The following is a 19,567-nucleotide window of genomic DNA, read 5'->3' on the forward strand; positions in this document are numbered from 1 at the left end:
TATACAGGCTGGACACGCTGGGGCTTACATACATGGCGAGTTGAATGCTACCCGAATTGCACAAGAGCAGAGGAGAAGCCATTATAGAGGGGTATTTTCATATTTCGCGCCTTTTTATGTAACATTGGGATCGGCCTTTCGGTCAAGTCCGTGCATCTTCGGATCAAGTTTATGATAGTTTCCATGGTTGCGTTCGAAACTTCAAACGGATACAAGTGTCAAAACAATATAGGTTATGTTATATAGTAATTACAAATACTAATAGTGTTTAATTAATAATGAAGTGAGACATGTGAACTGAGAAGTAAACGTCATTTTTTCTGTGCCAATAACATTATAGAATAGCTGCTAAGTGACAAATACTATAAAATATTAATAATATTCTGTGCTTCCAGTGGGCGAAGTGTGAATTGTTTTTAACGCTTATTTTTACTGCATAAAAAGGTATGTTATGAATAGACAGGATACGTTTCAAATAAAGTGAATGAAATATTACATGCGTAAACTTTAAATTAATATTGCCTACATTTACTGAGAGCGATTAGGGCAAACAGGTGAATCTGAACATAACCGTTTGAAGTTTCGAACGCAACCATGGAAACTAGCATAAACTTGATCCGAATATGCACGGACTTGGCCGAATGGCCGATCCGAATGCAACGTTAAAGGCGCGAAATATGGAAATACCCCTGTATAATGGCTTCTCCCCTGCTGTTGTGCAATTCGGGTAGCATTCAACTCGCCATGTATGTAAGCCCAGGCGTGTCCACCCTATATATATCACATTTTCAGTAATTTTTACATATAATTTTCACTTAAATTACAAAAAATCAATTCGAAACATTAAAATACCATGATATGCTGTAAATATACGTAAAATGCGTTCATTTACATGAAAATATGAAATTGACTTGATGTGACGAAACTCGAACGTAACCGATCCTCTGGGGGCCAAATGAGCCCCAAGCGCTCAGCATTTCCTTCTCACTTGACATGCAGCGAACAACCAGCAACATCAACCACTTCACCGCACTTTAGGGTAGTCGAACTGAGTTATGGTGAGGGTCTGCACAAAAAAATCAGAGATATTAGCTTAGGAGAATTAAATGAATTTCGCGTTGGGCACATTTGTCCCCCGCAGGATCCTTGTACGGTTAATATCAATGCATGTTATGAATTTTAATAATATACATTTATGGAATTTATACACAAGTTGAGATACAAATTCGGGTTTGAAGCACGAGATACGTGATGAGAATGTATTCGTTAGACTTGAAGGAGCTTTAACAAAAAAGAAGTCACTATCACCAAATTTCTATTGTCGATGTTTTGACTTTCAGTTTACAAAAATCTGCGCACAAGTGTAACGAATATACAAAGACCGAGATCGGAGCGCGAGATAAATATATCATCGAGCGCAGAGCGCGAGAACCAACAGTCCCGCGCCCTAGGCGCGCTGAAACTTGCGAGCCACGCGCGCAAAAAAAAATCGTGTCCGTTTTAGTTTGCGTTAATGATGCCAGAGGCACTCTTCCTGCATAGAGGCACCTGAGCGTACTGTGAAGTAGAAATACGGCCGTATTTCGAAAACTTTGTCTATCACCACTTATGATTACTTTTGGTCTTCTTTTTAGTATTTTCGTGGCAAAAAAGTGATTGTAATTGATTGCAAATGTATAATATGCTTTTTTATCAATAAGCTATACTATACTATTTAAATAAATTTTAATAGCAATATCTTGCCATAACTACAGCACTTAATTCCGTACTTACCTCCAATACACTTGTAATTTGTAGTGATTTTTGAAATTTGTAGATGATATTCTGTGACAATTTTTCTGAATTAAAAATAAGTAAGTAATTGGTTATTTAAAAGTGATTACAAATGTAATTTATTATTTTATTATTTATTATGTTATGTAATTATATACATTAGTATAGCGTCTAAAAGTTCTTTGAGTAAATTTGCAAAATAGTTCAATAGGTTAGAACTAACTCAATAATTGGATGAAAACATTATTTATTATTGAATTTGTTAATAAGGTTGTTTCCAAATTCAGATATGATTTTTCCAATAAATGGATCTTATAGTACGTAAAATTCTAATTATAAAAACGCCTATAAGATATTTGTTACATATTGTTTATTATTTTTTATTTAATGTTGAAATATAAATTTTCTATCACGATGTCGATTGGAGGGCCCCTTTGACGTCAAAGGGGTCGGATTTTCCACCAATCACAGCTCACGTGTCAGTGATTCTTAAATATCTTTTTCTGTGCCGATGTTTTATTTTGATTATATGCACATCGAAAATAGATTTCGCAAAATATTGTTTAAAAAAAATGTCAAAGGAGGTACATAAATGTAGCTGGTTTACTGAACAATTCCTAAATATGTACGATTTTAAAATGTGTTAATAATTGCATTTACTTTTTTCCTTCAATATACTACTGACTCGTAAAAAACCAAATATTACAACAAGATAACTTTTTTTTGTCACATAATCATGAACAAATAAAGCTATCAAATCAAAATAATCTGAATTGACAGCAGACCATGGCCTAACTTCTTCATCATGAGTTTCACATCGTTACATTTATAGATAATTATGAGAATCTCTGAGTGACGTGACAGCCACGTGACACCAATTTGAATAAGTTTCTTACCGCCTTCAATTTTTAATCATTTTTTTCTGTTAAATTGCACAAAAGAACAAAAATTATAACGCACCTTCTATTCAACTAAAAATTATGTATTAAAAAATGATTTATTCTAAAATCACGAAACAAGCCTATTAGATAATACACTAAATTCTAGAGTTTAGAATTGTTTGCTATCTTTTTTAAATAAACACACATTCGCAACAACACTCGAATCAAGAAGTAAGATAAGAATTATAGATGTCCAAACTGGGTAAAATGATCTTGAGTGACTGTATTTTAATGAGATATTGATATAAAAAATTATTTAAAAACTTGTTTTTTTCTGATGAAGAGTATATATCACATTTTTAATCAATTACAATTAGTTTTTTGCTAGAAAAGTACTCAGAAAGTACTCAAAAGTGGTTATGACAAGATATTGTTATAAACCATGATTAAAATATTATTTGCTGACTGGAAAGAATTACATATCACATTTTTAATCAATTATAATTACTTTTTTGTCACAAAAGTACTCAAAAAGTACTCAACAGTATTTATGAAAAGATTTTATTATAAACAATAATTAATCAAACTTATTTGTTTATTGATAAAAAAAATTTAACACCTTTCCAATCAATTACAATCACTGTTTTGCCACGAAAATACTAAAAAGAATGCCAAAAAGTAATTAGAAGTGGTGATAGCAAGCTTTTGTTATAAACAATTAATTATTTAATAATGGTAAAAGACGTTGCTAAATGTATTATATACAATTATTTGAGACAAAGTTTCCGAAATACGACCGTATTTCTACTTCACAGTACGATCATGTGCCTCTAGGCAGGAAGAGTGCCTCTGGCATCATTAACGCAAACTAAAACGGACAATATCTTTTTTGAAAAAAAAATGAACTCCACTTTTTTGCCTGTAGAAACAGGCAAAAACTGCACACTTTGAGGGATCCTAACTTATGACCTATTATAGGTAGGACATTGTTCTTTTTTTTAATTAAAGAGAATTTAGTCAACTTTCACTCACCTGTGGAACACTTTCCCGTGGAGTAATTAGATTCAAAGGTACACGATGTTTTTTGAAACCTAGTGATTTTTCGCTGAAAATAAACAAAGGGATTTTTCTATTTATCATAACTCGAAACCTATGAAAGATAGCGGATTAGTTTTTTAACAACATTTTTTCATTCTTTAGGCCTATTTGTTTTTTCTGTTGGACACTTTGCTCTAAATTGCAATAGGAATTATCCAGCCACGCAAATGTAACTTTTGAAACTGTTTAAAAAATACCCCGGTTTGGCAATTGATCTGTTCTAGCATTTTTGAAATGCCAAAAGGAACACCTTAACGGAACTTTCTCATTAAAAATATTAAAAGTCGGATTTTTTCGGGAATTTCACTTATTATTTCAGCGTAATGCCTGGATTAATTAGAAAATGATAATTTTAAGCAGTTTAATGTCCTTTTTTCAACATGTTAGGGGAAATCACCCATTAGGCATTATCCTTAGAACCGTATTTTATGCTTCGTGTGATTTTTTTATACTAAAAGATCATTTAAAAATTGTTTCTGTTTTTTGTTAAGTTTGCAATAACTTTTTTAATTTTGCTGGTAAACATACAGAATTGCTCGAAAAATTTCAAGGTATTTTGGGCAGGTTTAAGGTAGTTTTCAAGAATTCAACTTTTTATTATCTTCATATGTTATAATTCTTTCAAAAGCACTTCTTTTGAATAACTGAAAATTGTATATAAATTCTAAGTAAAAGAAATTCTAAAATTATTTAAATTTAATTTCTATTTTATATTGCTTTTGTTTTAAAATTGAATACTTTTGATTTAAATTGTTCAACAGCTTACAATGTTCCTGCAAAGTGATAACCTTAATATTTATTTACAATATTTAACTGTTTGAAATAGAGAGTCTTGAGTAGTTAAAATTTCAGCCGACTAAATTTAGATCACAATTGTAATTGTTCTATTTTGAAGTTATTTACTTTGTAAGTAAAATTGTTCAATTTTGACGCATAAATGACATTTATACCATTATTAATTTTCCAAACTTTGCGTAAGTTTAAGAGATATCTAGAAGTCTTGAAAATATTCCAACTTGTTTCAAAACTAAAAAAAGATTTTTAAGAATTTAAAACAAAATATTGTGAAGACTGCAATAGAATTTTTTGATGCCATTCAAGGATTTTAAAATGTTTCAAGATAGTAAAAGGATAATTTGGGTAATTAAAAAAAGAATAAAATGCTGATGTATAAATAAAAATGAACTAATTATTTATTTAGAAAAATCGAGTGAGTTTAAGAGATATATAAAGGTGTTGAGAAGACTGAAAAATAATTGAAAACCTGAAAGGATTTAAGTTTTATTTTTAGCTTGTGAAGATTTTAAACAGAGAACTTAAAAGGTTTTTGAGTATTTTAAATGGTTTCAAAAGGATAACAAATTATCAAGATTTTCGAAGAAAATTGAAAATGATTTTTTATTATGAATAATTAATTTCAAGAGAATATATATTTTTTTAATTAACAGGATTTTAAAACGTTTAAAGATAATACAACAAATTTATTAAGATACCTAAGAAAATTTAAAATCATTTTTTAATTTAAAAAATAGTTTTAAGTGAATATTTAAAAAGATTTCAAAAGAAACGCAGGTCCTGATACATAAAAAACAATTGAACAATTGTTAATTTTTTACGACTTAAAATAAAATTAATTCATATTCTAATATAAAAAATTTGCAGTCAAAAAAATGATAATCGTTCAATTTTTATTGTTTCTGACAATCTATCATTGACTCTTACTAACTTGCTCACGATTTCGAAATAGTTTAAGAGACTTCTGCTGGTTTCACTTGCGATATTTGCTCATTTCAAAAGATCGAATCTTTTTCAAAAGATCCACTCAGATGCAGGTGATTTCAGATTATGTCACTCAGTGTTACGCTTGTTAAATTTGATTTCATGCCAATTTCAAACGCTAAAATCCCTTCATTCGAGAGTCAATAGCCCCTCGGTTTTATATAAAATGTCGATCCCAGTGCTGGGCACAAAAATCTTAAAGTTGTCCTATAAACGTCTTTTGACGGTTGTCTTGAGGACGTGTCAAGGACATTTAAAAGGCATAAAAAAATCTAAAGGATGTCCTAAAGGTCATAAAGGGACATTTTAGGGATGTTTTTATATGGTATTCCGGTTCCCACTAGGAGGGCATTTAACTCTTTAAAAAAATCTGGCTCTGACATTATTAAAATTAAGAGACTTTAATCAATAATCAAACAAGAACTTAAACTTTTGGCCTGTAGCGTACATGCAGATGGAGTTGTTAATTACTAAAGAAATAGAAAATATTCTAGCTGACTTTATGATGTTACTTTGGCAGCGTCCATTAATTACGTGCGGCTTTTTAGGAATAAGAGGAATGTGTTTGGGCAAGTTTTCTCTTTCTAAGGCTTATATCCCTTTAAATTTTTGTTCAAATTAGTACAGATGGAAAAAGGTTGACATGAATAATTAAAAGAAATGCATAGAGAAAACTGTATTTAAAAATATAAAGGACAGGATGATATAGAAGAGATGATACCCTGGCGAAAGTTTTGGATAGGAATTTATTCCGAGTGAATCAGAATGATTCCGAATCATTCTGAAATTTGTATCTGAGCCAATGCGAATCAGTCCTAACCGACCAGAAAAAGTTTTGAATCTCGCTTGTTGAAAAACGATTTAAAATTTATCCGACGTAATCTGATTCTATCGGAGACTTCTATCCAAATGAATCTGAAAGAATCCGAAGTAAATTTGCAATCCGAATGAATCAGAATCAATCTGGCCTTCGGAGTCGTTCGAATGCTGTTCGAAATTCTTGTCGGATTGGTTCGGATTGATTCGCATTGGGTCGCATACAGATATCAGAATGATTCGGAATATTTCTGATCGGCTTGAAATAAATTTCTACCCCAAACTTTTGTCAGGGTATTAAAAAAATCAAAATTATTTCGGAAGATTGGATCTCTATCTTTTTATTTCCAGCAGGGATATTGAGAAAACCTTGCGTCGCAATATATTTAAGCAATGTTCTTGATTGCAAAATTATCTTTTTTGATGAAAAGCCATGTTTTTGGGTTTACACTTTCTGAAAAATCCGACTATGAGCTTGGAAAATTAACTCTTCTGATGAAAATTATTCTTTTTGTGGTTGAAAGTTCATCTATTTTGGTAGATAATCGTTTTGATTTGAAAAGTCCATTATTTCGTTGAAAGCTTAAACATTATTTTGAAAAATAAAATATTTTTTAATACTTCTTTCTGGTCGAAAATGACCTTTATTTTAGGTTTAAAATTTAACTGTCTTCTGGAAAAATTTTGTTGCTAGAAACTTTAATTATTTATATGAAAATTGAATTATTTTTGTTTATTGAAGTTTAATCGTTACTGCTTAAAAATTCGACGATTTAGTTGACAAATTTTCTTCGTATGTTAAAAATTTAATTATGTAACCAAATATTTGCTAAATATAACTGTCTGCTTACAAATTTTAATTCAACTTCTTCGTTAAAAATTTACCTTTTTTGATTGAAATTCAACTTTTTTTCGAAAATTCATTTTTGCGGGTTCAAAAGTCAATTTTGTTCTAAAATATTCGACTTTTTAGCATGAGAACTCAACTCTTTTGTAGAAAATTCGTCTTTTCGGGTTGAAAATTCATCTGTTTTGAAGAAAAATATTTTTTGGTTTAAAATTCAACTATTTTGTTGAAAATTTAATTGTAAATCCTTTTTATTTCAATTTAAATGTCTTCCGCTATACAAAATTATAAATAACTGACAAATTTCTTTATCTTCTTTTAAGACAGTTGACAATACGAAGACCCGAACGTATATTGGGTTGCCTATCAATAATTTCAAAAATTGTATTTCAAATAAAACTGCCAAAAAATACAAACACATTAACAATTTCTGCATTAAGAAGAAAAATATATTATTTTTCGACTCGAGTAATATTGATGTTCATAATGAATTAAGATAATTATTTCTATTAAAACGCAAACAGTGGCGAATTTGAATTCCCGTGGTCATATGCGCAGTACTCATGCTCGTGCGCACTAACGCATTGCCGCACTGTGCAGTGAATGCGTTTAGTGCGTTTCGTTTAGTAAAATAAAATGGCGAGGAAAAAGGTTGGATTAAGAATTCGTCCGAATTCAATTGAAGAAAATGAATCAATTTTACGTGAATTGAGGACACAATATAAGGTTAATATTGACGAGGAGTGTCAATTTTATCTTTGGTGTTAATTTAATAATTTGTGAAGTTTCCAAGTGTGAAATACATGACGGATGTTGCAGGTGGACGACAGGAGCTCAAAGAATCTAAAAGAACTTTTTACTACTATCAATAAGAATAATTCATTGAAGGATGTTAAAAACGACAAGAATTTCGTCGCTTTCAAAAATGCACATGAGGTGAGCGATTTTGAGCATTTTGTTGTCAACATTTTTTTTTTAGTTTAGATTAACTAACCTACAAATTTCTGTCACTCTGATTTTAAACTGAATGCATTATCTTTTGTTTTCTTTATGGCATGTCATAATAAAGAATGAAATATGAGGTAAATTTGTACATTTCACTTGTAGGTGTTTTGGACAATGTATTACATATCTTTTGAAAGATTTTAGAAGGCATTCACAATATTTGTATTGCATTTGGTATGTCTATATATAGTTTGTATCGACTTTGTAAATAAGATAGATAGCTTTGATTACATAAAGTCTTTCTGTTTATATGATAATTTCGCTGTTGATAATATGCTTCATTGTTCTTGTATAACATGATAATCTGTTGAAAATTCTGACAAATATAAATCAAAAGTTTATTCTTTAGAAGGTTGATTTTAGATTATATTTGCACTACATGCATATATTGAATGCCACGTCGCTATAAATATGAGAAATATAATTCTTTCGTTACCTTTCATTTATTTTGAAGGTTGTGAAGGAGTGCTGAGATATTTTTTTATTTAAAGGGAAGATCATTTATTGTTAATTTTACAAAATAATATATTGTTGCTACACTGTAAAAACTTGTTTGTAGATAGGTTGTGCTTTCGCGTATTTGTTTAAAGAATTTTTATTTTCTCAAGCAGTTTTCTTTCGAAAACTTTTTTAAAAACTTATTAAGTAGAACACATAAAATTATTCTTTTGACTGTATAGTGTATAGAAAAAATATATTAACCATTTTTTAAACAATCTGAATTTGTTAAAACCATTATTTTTCCCAAAATATTATATGATTTTGAGTAGTAAATTCTGCTAATAGCTTTATTTCATTGTTTAAAAAATTAATTATTGTTTTTTCTTCTTCAAATTTCCTTCAAATGGAGTATAGATAGTTTACATCTGTTTGGCGTAATATTCAATAAATTATAAAAGTCTTAATAACATTTAAATGATAAAAGTGTATTATTTCATTCTTCATATTTTTAATATCTTTGTGATGGCTATATTATATAAAAAGTACATTCACTAATAAAAATTATGATGCAAGTTTCCATATTTTTAGAGGATGAAGTGCTGTATTTTAGGTAATTTATAATTATTTAGACAATGAAAAGCATAATACAATGAAATTTTGAAATTTGCAAGGTTAAACAGTAAACATAACGCACTGGAATTTAGAATAAAGAAATATCTCCCGTAGAAATCATAATTTGAATTTTCGACAGCTGTCTGTCTGATACTTTATTAGTCAATGAAGCAAGTGCAGTGATTGTTTACGTGGTTTGTAGAATGTGAGTTTCAAGGTCACTAAATTTTCGAATGGCGATTTTAATACTTTTTCCTCAATATTTTTTCGATAAAAAATGAAGCATTCGAAAAAATTTTTGAATGCACTAAGCTTTCCAGAATTGGATGCAATATTAAAAAAATATATTATCTAAAATTCATGCAACGACCCCATTGAGTAAATTCGCAATATCTATTTCCTTTTTTCTTGTTTCTATTTCTACTTTAATTTTGTAATAGAATTGCGATTTCAATTTTGATTTCTTGCATTGACATAAAGTATTGTTTTCTTTATTATCTGTTTGATGGCAATCTGTAAAACAGGTGTGAATATTATATATCATGACTTTGGAATTAAATTTATCTCATAATATCTAAGAGTATTAAAAATGTAGAGAAAAAAAATTAAGTACCATTGTCCATTGATACAGAGTTAGAACAGTGAGATTCAAATATATTCTAAATTTATTTTTAATTTGCCTGAAAAATTATTGCACGAAATTGGTTGATACAATGAAATAATCGAAAAGAAGCGGAAGAATAAAATATCTGTGTCATTTAGAAGCCTCTCTCTTTCAGACACAGGAAATGTACGGACCGATCCCAGAATGTCCACCTGGAACCTGGTGGGGAATTCGAGTAGATTGTTCGAGACAAGGAGTCCACAGGCCCTTCAACTTTGACATTCACGATGGTCCATTTGGAGCAATTTCGATTTGTGCGCCCCAGTTATCAGAGTCCAAGGACGTTGACTTGGGCGATTTCTTAACACTAACTGGTCGAGAATATTTCGAAGGGAATGCAGAAAATGAATCTCTCGTTTTGAACTATCGAGACAGCGTGCCTGTACGTTTTGTGAGAAGCTACAGCCTCTCGAACCAATACTCTCCAAGAACGGGATACCGATACGACGGTCTCTATCTAGTTATCGCGCACTGGATTGGTGAATCTAACAACTCCGTCAAGCATCACAAATTCGCCCTGAAACGTCTTGTCGATCAAGAGCCTGCACCCTGGCATCAATCAGACGCAAAATCTTCTTTTGAACCTCAAGTCGAACGTGCCAAGTGTTTACCAACGAGATTAGCTTGTACTCTTCGCAAACGCACCCACAAGTTGAAACGTCAGTCAGTTTCCAGTACTGAAAGCGAAAAACATAATGGCGAAAAGTTTAGTCAACAACTGTGGGAATCTTCTTCAGTTTCCCATAATGGAAGTGCCATACTTACCAGGCAAGTTTTTAAGAAACCGAATGCTTTGGAAACGACACCTCTCGATTCACAGTCATCATGTGCTGAACCCATTGTCCGAAAGTCGTATTTCTACAAGAAATTTGGTCAGTCGCAGTTGCAAAAAACAAATATCTCTGTTCGCACAGATTTGTATGATTCGTTTCACAACGTTCAACAGGAAGCAAAAAGATGTGCGCCGATGATTTTCTGCAGGATCTACAAGCCTAACAATTTAGCAAAATCTTCCGAGGCTGAAACACCGAGTGAAGAGACAAGAACTTTAAACGAAGAGCCTCCAGCTGATTGGTCGGAAATCAACAATTCCGTCCTTCAGAGGAAAAACATCGAGGATGAAAGAATCACAAAGGCAGCCACGGATTCTGAGGAAGAGACTGAAGTTCAGAGGCCAGCCTCGATATCTCGCGAGGCGATTTGCCGAATTGTTGGGTTGCCGGTTAGGAGCGAAACTGACAATATTGAATTTGATAGAAGGGACTCGGAATCACCTGATCAACAGGAGAATGATGGATCTGAAAAATGCAAATCTTCAGCGAATTCTACGTGTTCGGATACCTCGAATTCGTTGGACGCTTTGACTCCTGATAAGATTCTCAACTTGGTTGTAAAGGAGAAGCGTAATCCGATGGCCAAGTTGCTGATAGGGAATGTGATAGGCTTGTCGATCGAGGAATCGAAGGTGATAAGGGCCTACAATGCTTTGATCTCAAAGCAAAACAAAGTGAGCGAGAATGTCGATCGTCAGAACGAGAATAGAGTAAAGACTGCATCGAACTTTAAGATGATTTCAAAGCGAATTCTGAGGCACAATAAAAACGATGAGAATCGAAAAAATTACTCCAAGTTGGCAAAGAGGAACAGAGGCTGCAATGATGCTGTTCAGAAGACTGGCGCTAATCCACAGTTCAATGATGATCCTGGCGGTGCAATTGGATATTCAAGATCAGTAAAGAGGAAGAATGCCACTGAGAATTCCAAGAGGAAGAAATCACTTGGGTGTAAGAAGCAGAGAAGGGAGATTGCGAATCTTGTGATTGATGCTAAGGTGGGTCCTATTATTAGAGGACCCAGGAATAGACGTCTTAGGTGTCAAAGTCATAAACGGATGGAGAAGGATCATGATGGGTTTATTGGAAATTCCGCGTTTCCAAGGAGGAGAGGTATGCTTAATAAACAAGCGAAGCGATCGGAATTGTCAAAGAGGAGGAAACTGTTAAAGGGAGGAATTACGAAGCCTCGGAAATTGCAACAAGGAAACGTAAACTTAAATCTGGCGAGAGGAAAGTTAAGCAAAACGCTCGAGGCTACGAGAAACTTCCAGGAGATGCTGACTAGGAGTTCTGATGTGCACGTGAGTTGATTTGTTATTTTTTTTATTTAATTCTAGGATCCTAGAATTTTATTTTTATTAGAATGTTACTTTTTGAAGTACAGGGTTCGGGCCGTGTTAATACAGAAGTATATTCTCATGTCTTCATTTTCATCCTAATTTTTCAATGTTTTATAATTTCCAAATGAAAGGCTTAGTTGTTAATATATTTTTAATTGAATATATTTTAGAGATAATTATATCAAATTAAGAGCATGTGATACTTAGAGTTAGAAAATTTTCGATAACAAAGATTCGGAGACGGTAACGGAGAATGTTACCGAGAATTAATGAGAACTTTCATTTTTTAATATTATGCTTTGTTTTTTAAGCTAAATAACGTTCATACTTCATGCACTTAAACCTAAATAGCACTAAATATTAGTAAATAACATTATTTTTCAGTTTTATATGCAATATACTTGATATATTTCAGAATGTAATTTTATTTATCGATAGCATAAATTCTTTTAGACATGATTCAACTTTATTTCCGAACAAGTTTTAAGTAAAATTTTTAATTCCTTAACAATGATGATTTTTCGTATTAGCAAAACTAAGTACCTATGATACTCAGCTGAAGATAAATAGTTAACGTAGAACAATGAGTATTATATAAATCTCATTTCTGTGCTTCATCGGTTATAATCCATAACAGTTCGTTGACCAGTCTCGGAGAATTAATACTGTAATTAAAGTTACTCAGTCTGATAGCCGTTCCTAAATATGCTAACTATTTAGTTTTTGGAGTGAACAAAATTAAGCAGCTAAAATTCTTATAAGAATCTAAGTAGTTATGTAGGAAAGACACAGTGCATATTAAATATAATTAAAAATCTTTCCACATTATAACGTAAAATGTAATGAAATTCTGCGTCTAATAAATTCAAATTGGCGGCAAAATGTCAACTTTATAAAAAATACTGCAAAAAAATTCAAATTTCGATTTTTCTAAAAATTAGAATAACTCTGAAAATAATTAAATTTTTAAAATGTATATTATTATTACTAACATTTAGTAAGGCAAGGTAAATAATCATTTTAAAAAATGTAAGTCTGTACACCTGTTTGAGGTTTTGTTACTTTGTTATGTCAAGTCTGTCTTTAGGGCAAAATCTAAGGACAAAATTAAAAAAAAAAAATTTTATCATTTTGACAAATACTATACAAAATTCCGTTTAAAATAAGCCCAAGGTCGTTAAAAGTTTGAATTATTTTTCGAGTTATTACCATTTTTTATATTTATATTTTTTATACTACTCAATGTAACGAACTGTTAATAATTAGAAAAGTATTCCCTAAGTTACTAAAAATCATCATAGGTTGCATTCAAAACCATTTGAACTCAAAACTACATTTATTGCGGTACAGTTCCTTCTGATTTTTTCCACAAAAATTTAAAAAAAAATTTAAGTGAATGCGGAGATGCTATAAAATATCATAACGGACGTCCCCGCACTCTATGTTGAGAGATAATAACAAAAAAATGTATTGTGCTAAATAAAAATTGTATACCTATATACTATTTTGAGATTAGGATTGTTTTTCAGCTCTCTGTATTTACGATAATGTAGGTCTCTGTCGCACCGATTATGTCGTTCGCACTCAAGAATTATTATTATGGGAGAGAATCGTAACACATATAACCTCGGAATGCATACACATCTTTAGCAAAATAAAAATTTTGTGAATTATCCCACAAAAAAAGTGTGCGGTGACGTCGGTTAGCATGTTTGCTATTATTCCCCAGAATTTGAAGACAAGATCTTTATTATTGTAGAAAAAAGCCGGGGGGATCTAACACTGCATGAAATTTCTTGGGCACATTTTTGCATCTGATTGATAGTTTATATTTTAAAAAGTACAAACAAGATTTGCAAAAAGGTTTCTTTGAGCCCGATTGTAGCCGAGATTTATTAAAATTTCCACACTTTGTTTTCTCATTCTGCTAAAGAAACTATAGAGGAAAAAAGTTTGTCTAAGACTTTTTCCGTATCTCGAATAGTTTATTTAAAAATAAGTTAAAGGAAAATATATCGTTAAATATCAACAGTGGGAGTAAATATTAACCGATTTTTGTCAATCTTTTTTTGATTTTCTCGAAATAATATAACGAGACTCGTTCAGCTTATTGAAATTAGATTAGTTAATATTGCACAAAATTTGGTTTTTCGCCATCGACACTCTTGTAACAACGGTAAGATATTTGGTTAATATTTCCCCCCCCCCCCCCCTGTTGATATTTAACGATATATTTTCCTTCAATTTAATTTCTTCATTTTTAAATAAACTATTCGAGATACGGAAAAAAGTCTTAGACAAACTTTTTGCCTCTATGACTTCTTCAACAGAATGAGAAAACAAAATGTGAAAAATTTAATAAATGTCGCGTACAATGGAGTTCTAAGAACCCTTGTTGCAAATCTTGTTTGTGGTTTTTTAAATATAAATTATCGAACAGATGCAAAAATGTGCAAAAGAAATTTCATGTGTCTCAGAGCAATCTAACGAATTCTGCAAAAAAAATCTGCAAAAGACCGATAAACAATGCATAAGAATCGATTATTATGTGCTTTTTTGGGGATTTATGCAAAAACTATGGGACAGACTAAAAATCGCACAGAACAAAAATTGTTCATTTCAATAAGACCTAAGAGTTTCAAACAAATAGTATAAGTTATGTAAAATTGTTTAATTAAAAATATCTCGAGAACGCGCGTCAATTCGCGAAAGCACCTCGTGCCGTTGAATTCAGGTGATTATTCTGCACCATATCCATTTTAAAAATTCCGGGGACCTATTTTCTTGGAACAAACGGGTCCTGGCTCCCGGACTAAAAAACGTTTTTTAAAAAAATGTATTTTTTCACTGTAAAAGATGAAAATTCTATCTAAAACGATTACTTTTTTATGAAAATTTGATTTTAGTGTTCAATAATGGTTTTAAACTTCAGAAAACAATCGTAAAAACACTTTTATGCCAAAATTAAAATAAATACTTAAAATGATACCTACACTTTCTAGTTTCAGCTTTCGGCACCAGGTGGCGAAATGGTGGACCACCATTCCCAATAGGCTTCAAAAAAATATATAATAGTAAATGCAAGAATTTATGTTTTATTAATAACGAAGATTTCAAATCTATAAGTTTTTTGTTTTGAAAAAAGTTTCAATTAGTTTTTTTTTCAATTAGTTTCAATTAGAAAGTTTTTTTAGGCATGAATCAATTGTTTTATTTAAGAATAGTCAAGATATGAGCTTTCGTGAAACTTTAAACGACTTTTTTTTTAATTCTATCTTTTAATCTCTATTTTCAGAAAACCACCGTCGTTCAGACGGTAAAAAAGTCAAGGATGGTAGACGCAACGGCCCAATGTTCCCTCCTAAGTGATCCGTCGATGGATTCCTGCCTGCAGGTCAATGCTGATCCTGTGCCATCCGCCGATCCTCTCTATAGTAGTGATCGCCTGTCAGAAGTAAAAGTAGAGGAGGTCGACCTGGACGAGATCAAGTCCGAGGACGGTGCGGAATTTTTCGAAGAGGAATCCGTTGGGGGCCAAGAGTGCCTAAACACCCACGAGCGGTTAAGAAATGAAAGTCTGGAGTCTGTATATAATGTATATCCATTGATTCAACGAGAATCAGCATTCGTACCTGTAAATTTGTCGAGTAGTTTAAAAATTGCAAGGCTGCGTTCAATTGGGTTTAGACCAATTCAGATGGAGGCAGACGATGATTTCGCTGACAATATTAGTAGGATTAGCGACAGTCAAGAAAATTCTGATGCCCTCACAAGGAAGGATGCTGACGAGGAATTTAATAAATACACCAATGATGAAAGCAGCCTCGTTGGTTACATGGACGATGCTCTTCATTACGAGGACATCGAAAATGAGGACAGAAGCGTCGTTAAAAAAAGGACAAAAGTTTTTATAAATAGAGTTGCTGCTCCTACAGAATATGCAGAAATGAATACTCCCTGTAGCATTCGTTCCGTGGATTCAAATCACAGTAGCATGCAAACTAGTGAAGAACACATTGATCCTCTGAGTCAAGGTTTAGAAGACAATCAAGACAGACCCTGGCATGGATGGAGAAAAGTCCTCTCCGAAGAAGGAGATGAGTGGATTGGTTGGTGAAGCTGTGATTTTCCTTTGAATTGAACTTTCAGCCTAAATTTTATTTTTATTTGGTGTCGTAAACTTCCACCTATTTTAACGATCGCCTTTTCGAAATCCCCTATAAATGCTTATTCGAAATTGCGTAGTTCAGTCAGCCCGCGTCAGTGGCTGACCAAATAAAAAAAGAGGCCTGAAGAGCGGGGATCCCTCGTTGATTTGAATTAGGTATTTTAGCATGAAGAATGCAGACAACTTTGTTGAGAAACTATTCTAAACGTAAAAGTGAATCATAAATATTGGGAATTGTTAAAATGCGATACGCTACCTGGTGACAAGAATCCGAACTATAGGTACGATTTTAAAGATGCATTTTAATTTGTGCATAAAAGGGTTTTAACGATTTTTTGTGGGGTTTAAAGTATTTATTGGATGTATAGTGAAAAAAACACATGTTTTGACAGAAACTTTTTTCTAAAAATAACACTTATTTTACTATTGAACGTGATCTTCAACCGATTATAATCTTCAATGGACTTATTTTGAAGCAAAAATGAATTTAAAGTAAATTTTTATTAATTTATACATGAAATATTTACTATTTAAAAATCTGACCTCAAATTTAGGTTATAATTCGTATTTCAATTCCAAGCGTCTATTATTCGCATTCATCACATAATCTGGATAAAATTTGGCGCTACATACATTAATTAAAGTTTATTTAAGCTTAGAGTGCATTGAAACATACACTTGAGGTAAGTATGCCAGTTATCGGAAGCTTAAGGCGAATTTCAGATTTCAAATGCTTAAAACACTATATTAAACGTATTTAAAGCTTAAGAAATGGGTTTTATCGAATAAATCGTACCTTTAGAAAGATAAATTACTTATTAATTGTAATATATCCTATTAGACTGAATATTATAAGAAATTTAAAGTTATAAATATGAGAATGCATGGGTTATCGGCAAGTCAGAAATCTGACTGCTTCAGTTATCGGCACTTCGTTGTGTGAGTGATCGGCAATAGCGTTTAGGAAAAAACATTTTCGCTGAGAATGAAGAACACAGCTTACTGTATGTAAAGTACTGCCCATCTGCCGACAACCCATGCATTGACGAAGACTGGCACATTTACCTTAAATGCAAAAATTAAAATACGTCTTTAAAATTGAATACTCTTTCCAGTTCCAGTTTTCGGCATCAGGTGGCGAAATAGTGTACCATTATTCCCAATACGAATAGTAATCTTTTTCAAGTGTAAGATGCTTTTTTTCTCAACCATGCTCCACTATTTTGTGGATTGATGACCTTTCAGTGTGAAGAAATACAATTAAATATCCGAAATTTGAGGTGAGAGTACCCGATCTGATACACAAACCTGAAATTTTGGATATTTCATTTTATTTCCTGACACTGAAAGATCGTCAATCGACAAAATAATGGAAAATCGCTGAGAATACACATTCTACATTTCAATCCTCGGCTAAAATAACGTTGTATCAACACATATTTTGTTTCCAGGGACTTCTATGTATATGAGGTTTTTTACTCGAGGTTATTTACTTACATTTATTTCGCATGTATCTCAATTAACCTCGTAAGTTTACATATCTAAATTTAATTTAGAATTTTTGAAAGATAAGAATAGAAAATTTCATTAGCTTAAGAGTATGGACAACAAATTTCAAATTGAATTCGGCAAAGTTCAATCAGTAAAAATAAAAAGGCTAGATCATTTACAAATTTGGCCTTACACATATTGTAAAAAATACAAATATAATTTCTCGTCTTTTCACTAAAAGAACAGAAAGAAAAACACTTAATTATTCGCGTAATTGTAATTTAAAGTTTTATTTTTATTTTATTGTAAAAATAATTTAAACAGTAACTTTTAGTACAATTTCTGATAATTATCATTCATTAATTTATTTTATTATTTTTGAATATTATATTTGCTATTACCGGTTCTGGACTTTTTACTCCAGGCTCTCTAGCCCTTTTATCCTTTCCTACGTGTTATTTTAATGAATTTAGTTTTGTTTTTTTATCAGTTAAAAGAAAAACTGATATAAATAGAACTATTTTGACATTCATGGCCTTACCTTTACGTTTAGAATATTTTTTCTAAAAAAGCTTAGGCATTCCCACGTCAGCATGTACCAACTATAATATACTTTTTGACATTTCCACCTACCCTAGCATGACGCACTTGAAAAATATCAATATTTATAATTTTATAACTTACTTACTTTTACGTTTAAAATATTTTCTCCAAAAAGTTGTCTGCGCTCCTACACCAAGAATTGTGCTAACCTTCCTGACATTTCCACATATCCCATCACGATCGCGACGTCATTCTAGAAAAGTCACTATTCCGCGAAATATTTGAGTTGTTTTTTTGATTATATTTGATTGATTTTCAGTTGTCAAATTGTCGTACGTCAACAAAAACACTGGAAAAACATTGGCATGCAAAATGCGCAAAAGTGCTAACGGGCCACTACTTTTCCAACTGCGCAAGTCAGGGCCGTCTGAACCGTTTCCAATTGGAATGCATAATATTGTTCAATTTCCGCATGTGCGTGCCCGTGCATTGCGCCTTTCCGCTACTCTGAGAAACTGCGTGCGCCAGCAGTTCTAGGAATTACTACACCGCGATAGTATTTATCGATTTTAAATCGACCCGCGCTTTTCGGTACATGCGCAGTTGAAAAAGATGCTTGCAGGGGGCAAAGCGATGCAAGGCCGAAGCAGCTAATAAAAGTCGTTTAACAAAATAACCTGTAGAAGAGGTGGGAGCCCCTCCAGTCTTGAAATAATTGGTCGTGTATGTTTCACGGTCGTTAGAATGGGTGGAAGTTTACTGTATTCATTTTATGTACTGTAAGGGGCCCTTCGAAAATTAGGTAACACTACAAAATAGCATCACGCAATTTTCGAATGGCCCCCCACTGGGGGGTATTTAAAGAGAGTATTCACTTTGTACTTTGAATGCTGGTCATTCCCAAAGATTTGTTTCTTTTCTAGATTGTTTTGGAAACTTATATTTTGTATTTTTTCGAGAGCCAGACATTGGTACTGGTTTCGTGCTTGTAAATAAATCGGTGTATTGACTCATGTAGAATTTTGACTCTTTTTTGTTTAATCACCGATTTACTTATCCAACATCTTCATCACTCTGTAGAATTTGTAATTAAACTTTAGGTACACGATCTTTCAATATCAGTAGAAAATTTGTAGCTTTTTTACTCTTGATGAATAGCGATCTGATCAACTTAATAATTTGAAAATTAAAGATTAAGACTTGAGAATATTTGGCGAACGTGTTTCCTTCACTGGTATTAAGAATTATGTATATTTTCGGTTGTATTTTATGA

The 19,567-nt window shown here is 32.0% G+C and overlaps 1 protein-coding gene across 1 annotated transcript; it reads left to right on the forward strand.

Annotated features, from left to right (window-relative positions):
* Nucleotides 1-7,811: 7,811 nt before the first annotated feature.
* On the forward strand, nt 7,812-19,311 carry LOC117167058. Its single transcript, XM_033351641.1, has 4 exons — nt 7,812-7,920; nt 8,014-8,130; nt 10,032-12,053; nt 15,388-19,311. The coding sequence occupies exons 1-4, from the start codon at nt 7,831-7,833 to the stop codon at nt 16,207-16,209; spliced, it is 3,051 nt and encodes a 1,016-aa protein (XP_033207532.1). The 5' UTR covers nt 7,812-7,830; the 3' UTR covers nt 16,210-19,311.
* The last annotated feature ends 256 nt before the right edge of the window (nt 19,312-19,567 follow it).

The sequence above is a fragment of the Belonocnema kinseyi genome, chromosome 2 (assembly GCF_010883055.1).
Source record: "Belonocnema kinseyi isolate 2016_QV_RU_SX_M_011 chromosome 2, B_treatae_v1, whole genome shotgun sequence".
NCBI classification, from domain to species: domain Eukaryota; kingdom Metazoa; phylum Arthropoda; class Insecta; order Hymenoptera; family Cynipidae; genus Belonocnema; species Belonocnema kinseyi.